Source organism: Myotis nattereri (assembly GCF_964212035.1).
Source record: "Myotis nattereri genome assembly, chromosome: 19".
NCBI lineage: Eukaryota > Metazoa > Chordata > Mammalia > Chiroptera > Vespertilionidae > Myotis > Myotis nattereri.
This window is the reverse complement of record NC_138095.1, coordinates 4,534,493-4,540,660: the sequence shown is the minus strand read 5'-3', so window position 1 is coordinate 4,540,660 and position 6,168 is coordinate 4,534,493. Positions and strand designations below refer to the sequence as shown.

The 6,168-nt window shown below is 48.4% G+C and overlaps 1 protein-coding gene across 1 annotated transcript; it reads left to right on the top strand.

Moving 5' to 3' along the window:
- The first annotated feature begins 929 nt into the window (after positions 1–929).
- On the top strand, positions 930–3,363 carry DYNLL1 (dynein light chain LC8-type 1). The gene is made up of 3 exons (XM_081113630.1): positions 930–1,088; positions 1,317–1,454; positions 2,938–3,363. Exons 2-3 carry the CDS (start codon positions 1,323–1,325, stop codon positions 3,073–3,075), a joined length of 270 nt encoding a protein of 89 aa, XP_080969756.1. The 5' UTR covers positions 930–1,088; positions 1,317–1,322; the 3' UTR covers positions 3,076–3,363.
- The last annotated feature ends 2,805 nt before the right edge of the window (positions 3,364–6,168 follow it).

The window sequence follows — 6,168 nt, the reverse complement described above, 5'->3', positions numbered from 1 at the left end:
AAATGACTGCTGGGATATAAATCCAGACCTGACCTTGCTCCCTACCCTCTCAAGACCTTGCTTTTCAACCATTTAATGGTTCGGTTAGCCTCCCTAAACCAGAGGAAATAACCTCTGAGGGATACCTTTCTAATCATTAGGGCACCTCTGCCCTAGATAAAAGTCCTCAACCAAGAAACTACCATACAGGAAAGAGCCTCTTTGGAGCAAGAAGCCCCACCCTGGGCACACACACCCAAATCCACCCAAAGGGCCCTTAACCCCCTGAAAGGAGGTCTGCACTGCACAGCAGGGAGATCCAGCTCTTGGGATAATCCCTTAAATCATAAGGAACCCCTCTCCCATTCCTGAGGAACCTCTCCCGATATTTAAAAGGACAGGCTACATAATTTGCGGGTCCCAGTGCAAAAATAAAATGTGGGATCTCTTGTTTAGAAAATAACAATTTCAAGAATGAGACAGTAGAGCATTAAATCAAGTCCAGGGGTTCCCTCTTCTGTGACTGCATTGGCCATTTGCCTAGGTTGCCGGCCCTGTTTCAGAGATCCATTCAATGAAGGGATTGGCCACCTCAGTGAGAATCCGTAAGTCCTTCTAACCTAGGGTGGACCCAACTGTCCAAGAACAAATCTTGGAACAGCCTCCGTAAATTTGGAATCACTTCCCTTGGCTTGGACAGAAACTCCCTTCGCACCGGTCTAGCTGCTGGGTGGTTCTCCCTGGCGCGGCCCAGCTCCACCTTCGGGGTGTGTGGGCCTCAACGCGTGCAGCCAGCCCATTGCCGGGGCAACAGACGCCACGAGCAGTGCATTGTGGTCTGCAACAAAATGCTGGAGAAAGATCCTGAGGGAACGATGGAGCCCATGGACCAATGGGAGAGCCCTGGGGGGTGCGGAAAGCCAATAGGAATGTTTGGGGGCGGGGTCTTCAGAGCAGGGCGGAGCCTAGGCTCTAGGCGGCGGCGGCAGCTGGTGTGGGGCTGCTTAGATGCGCCACGGCTTCAGTAGCGACGGCCTCTCGAGCTGGGTCTGAGCGTCGCCAGCCCCTCCCCCAGGAGACTGTTGCAGTCGGCCAGCCGCTGCTCCACTGTGAGAGGCTCAGGGGCCCCGGGGGGGGCTTCGCTGCCCGGTTTTGTACCCCGCCGGAGTTCTCCCGTGGTTGGATCGGCGCGGCCCGCCCTCCCTGAGAAGTGGGGTGGGGGGCGTCATCCGGGATGGCGTGGGGCGCACGGAGCGGGCGGGGGAGCTGGCGCATGGCAGGCGCAGTCCACACCCCCCGCCCCCCATCTCACCCCTTGCTTGGGCCTCCTTCCTCAGGTAACCATGTGCGACCGAAAGGCGGTGATCAAAAATGCCGATATGTCGGAGGAGATGCAACAGGACTCCGTGGAATGTGCTACTCAGGCGTTGGAGAAATATAACATAGAAAAGGACATTGCGGCCCATATTAAGAAGGTGAGGCTGGGGCGCGGGGCGGGGGCTCGGGCTGATCGCGCACAGCTGGCGGGAGTCACAACTTCTTGTCCGGGTCATGCATCCCCAGAGCGCCTGGCAGAGATCCCTGAGGGCACGCGGGGCAGCTTGGGTGTAGAGTCTTCCAGAAAGAATGCAAGCGAATTTTGCGCTCCTCTTGGGAAGACCAGAACCCCGGCGCCTCAAGTTTTTTTATTACCCAGCTCCGCGGGGGAAAGCGCCACCTAGCAACGGTTTCTAAGACCAGGGAGCAGCGGGTCCCCCCTTCTGCACGATTTCTGCGCGGAAGATCCATCTGGGTGCTCGGGAGGGGGAGCTGCGTGGGTGTGCCCAGCCAGCCGGAGGGAGATCTTGCCAGCCTTCCCGTGGGGAGTTGAGTCGGCAGATGAAAGTGGGTGGGAGTGGTGGTTGGGGGGCTGGGGTGGGCGCTTGGCAAAGGACGGGCTGTAGAAAGCTGCTGGCAGAACTGCCAACGTCCCCAGCTCTGGTTTCTGGAAGGGAAGGAAACGGGCAACCTAAGCTGTGCCAGGGTTCCAGTCGGGAATAGGAAGATGACTTCAGATGGAATAGAAACAAAGACCATTTTCTGACAAACGCAGTTAAGAATGTTATTCTCCTCAATCTAAAAGATGTTCGTGCTGCACCCAAGATAAGAGTAGCCAAACCACAGACTTGTAATAATTTTGGAGATAAGGGTTAATTTTGGCGCCTGTTTACAGTCACCTGGTTAAGAAATTAACAGGGCATTCTAGTTAGTTCCCAAACCTCTTGGGGTAGGGAAAATAGGGGAACAGTGTCCCTGCAACTTGCTATCCTTGTGGGCCAGGTGGTACATCAGCAGCAAGATAGACGTGAAAAGGAGGGCTCTTGAAATTACAGTGAAGGATAAAATTTGACCAGGTGGTTGTCAGATTCTGTTTCCAGCATTCTTTCTATAGGAGTAGTGGCCAGATGTCTAGTCTCTTTAAATTAAAATGTTGATCCACAGTGGTGCGAATTGAGACTTTCTCCTTTTGGAAGTCTTTCCTTATCAAGGATACTGGAGTGCAGTTAAGGAAATGAGTTATAATGGGGTATTTTGAGCTAAACATTTACCATTTTCTTAACGTTTGGGGGTGCATGACAAGGATTGTTTATTTCTGTGTACAAGTAAGAACAAGGTAAACTGGAACTGTTGATGTTACCGGCTGTCAGTGGATATTTTGGAAGTTCATTTGCCGCAACAAATGCTCAGTCTTTGAGGCTGCCCTTTCCGCCTTTTACATCCCAGCCCCCATTGCCAGCCTAGCGCAGACTGCAAGTATGTTGCATTAATGCACCATGTAGGCGACCTGGAACTGGGAAACATTCTTTCATTCTAAGAATTTGCAGATGCTAACGTTCCTCCTCTCTGCCCAGCAGGCTCTGACCTCTGATTTAGCACTAAAATTCTAGTATTCTTTTTCTCCACCGCCCCCTTCCCCAGGAGTTTGACAAGAAGTACAACCCCACCTGGCACTGCATCGTGGGGAGGAACTTCGGTAGTTACGTGACACATGAAACCAAACACTTCATCTACTTCTACCTGGGCCAGGTGGCCATTCTTCTGTTCAAATCGGGTTAAAAGCATGGACTGTACTACACACCCAGTGATCCATCCAAAAATAAGGATTGCAGCCTAAATTCCAAATACCAGAGACTGAAATCTTCAGCCTTGCCTAAAGGAACACCTTGATCTTGAACCTTTATTGTGTTGTTTTGTACAGGGTATTCGCTGTACTCATTTGTTGTGGTTATAAAACAATTAGCAAAGAAGCTTACATTTGTATTTATTTTCTATTCCATACCTCTCTGCCCCATGTTTTTTCTCCTCAAAATCCATTCCTTTCCCAAAATAAAATTTGCCGGAGAACTGTGTGTGATAATTTGTTCAACTAATCTAGGGTTAAAGGTGGCCCTTGGCCATCTAGGTCATTGGGGGTGAGTCCTAGAAGAAAGTTTCTGTGGAATATAGTAGACTAGCCTATTCAGTTTATGTTTTATTTTTGATGTTTTTATTGATCTCAGAGAGGAAGGGAGAGAGAGAAACATCAATGAGGAGGGAATCATTGATCGGCTGCCTCCTGCATACCCCACACTGGGGATCGAGCTCAAAACCTGGGCATGTACCCTTGACCAGAATTGAACCCAAGACCCTTCAGTCAGCAAGCTGACGCTCTATCCACTGAGCCAAACCAGCCGGGGCTAGCCTATTCAGTTTAACTCCCATGCATCTGCAACTGTTATGCATGATAGAATACTCAGCAGTGCATGTCAGAAACTTTTGGGTTAAGTAAGTCTTATTCCTAACCTGGTAAATACTGTGTTTAGGTGCTCATTTTGTTGAAAGATGTTGCTATAGATCCCGGCTGGCATGGCTCAGTGGTTGAGCATCGACACCCATGAACCAGGAGGTAATGGTTCAATTTCCGGTCGGGGCAAATGCCAGGGTTGTGGGCTTAATCCCCAGTGCGGGGCCTGTAGAGCCGAACAGTGATTCTCATCTTTTTTTTTTTTTTTTTTTTAAATATATTTTATTGAGTGTTTACAGAGAGGAAAGGAGAGAGATAGAGAGTTAGAAACATTGATGAGAGAGAAACATCGACCAGCTGCCTCCTGCACACTCCCCACTGGGGATGTGCCTGCAACCAAGGTACATGCCCTTGACCGGAATCGAACCTGGGACCTTTCAGTCCGCAGGCCGACGCTCTATCCACTGAGCCAAACCGGTTTCGGCGATTCTCATCTTTGATGTTTCTATCTCTCTATGCCTCTCCCTCTCTGTGGGGGGAAAAAAAGGTGTTGCTATTGGTGGTGATAATGCAGTAGAACTCCTTTATATAAGCTTTCTGTGGCTGTAAAATGTGAAAATAAGCTGATAGCCCTAACCGGTTTGGCTCAGTGGATAGGGTGTCGGCCTGCAGACTGAAGGGTCCCGGGTTCAATTCCGGTCAAGGGCATGTGCCTCGGTTGTGGGCATTTCCCCAGTGGGGGGTTGTGCAGGAGGCAGCTGATCGATGTTTCTCTCTCATCGATGTTTCTAACTCTCTATCCTTCTCCTTTCCTCTCTGTAAAAAGTCAATAAAATATATTTTAAAAAATCAATAAAATGTTTAAAAAAAAATAAGCTGATAACGGGCTAATGAGAAATTTGGTCTCTGGGCTATTCCCCCTCCCAGCCAGGCCCCAAAAGGATACTGTAAAGATTATGTCCTGACCAGTTTGGCCTGCAGACTGAAGGGTCCTGGGTTCAATTCTGGTCAAGGGCATATGCCTGGGTCACATGTTTGATCCCTACTAGGGGGCATGCAGGAGGCGGCTGATCCATGATTCTCTTTCATCGATGATGTTTCTCTCTCTCTCTCTCCCTCTCTCTCCCTTCCTCTCTGAAATCAATAAAAATAAAAAGTAAAAAAAAAAAAAAAAGATTAAAGGTGGGCCCTAGCTGGTTTGGCTCAGTGGGTAGAGTGTTCGACTTCAGACTGGAAGGTCCCGGGTTCAATTCCGATCAAGGGTGCATGCCTGGGTTGCAGGCTCCATCCCCAGTAGGGGTGTGCAGGAGGCAGTTGATCAATGATTCTGATCATTGATGTTTCTACCTCTCCCTCTTCCTTCCTATCTGAAATCAATCAAAATATATTTTAAAAAAAGGTTAAAGGTGGTTTTAAAAGGGAGAAAGTATTTAGCAGCAGCCCTCCATGCAGGAATTTAAATGTGTAAGCCTGTTGTGCTGTGCTTAAACTAGCTGTGGTCAGAAACCCAATTAACAAATGTGAATTGAAATTTCCATTAAAAGATCCAGTATAGCCTTCATTAAAGGTTTCCTGCCATCAATTTTAGGAAGACGTCAGTCTTTTTTCCTCCCCCTATCAAATTGTTTTATTAGGTTAAACAACTTAAAGACTTCAGTTGTTTATTTTTAAAATTTATTAATTTGAGAGAGGCATTGATTTGTTGTCCCACTTATTCATTGGTTGTTTTATGTGCCCTGAGTGGGGACTGAACCCGCAACCTTGGTGTGTTGGGACAGCGCTCGAACTAAGCTGCCCAGCCAGGGCCATAAAGACTTCAGCTTTTTAAGGAAAGCAAGCATGGCAGCCTTATCCTATAGGCAGCAAGGAAATGCTCCAGAGGCTGAAGCAATACGCACTCATCTTGGGAAGTTGCAAGGAAGGAAGGTCAGGACTTTCTAGTTATCCTGTGCTCAGTGTCCACATGCGGGAAGGCTTTTTGTTTTAGATCTTGGGTCTGTGAGATACAATTAGGATTTCTGAGCAGCCGGGCTACTGCTATAAGTGGGTGATAGATTTTAATTGACAGGTGATGATTCCATCTTAAGAGCAGTATTAGGTTGGTAACATCTTTGGGAGGATCGTTTTCTTTTTTCATATGTATATTTTTATTGATTTCAGAGAGGAAGGGAGAGGGAGAGAGAAACATCAGTGATGAGAGAGAATCATGGATCGACTGCCTCCTGCACCCCCACTACTGGGGATCGAGCCCGCAACCCAGGCATGTGCTCTTCACCGGAATTGAACCTGGGACCCTTCAGTCCACAGGCAGATGCTCTATCCACTGAGCCAAACCAGCTAGGGCAAGATTGTTTTTCTTTACCAGAACTTGGAGTTTTAGGATTCCTAGTGAACTTGAGCTGTGTTAGGACTGAGAACATTTTCAG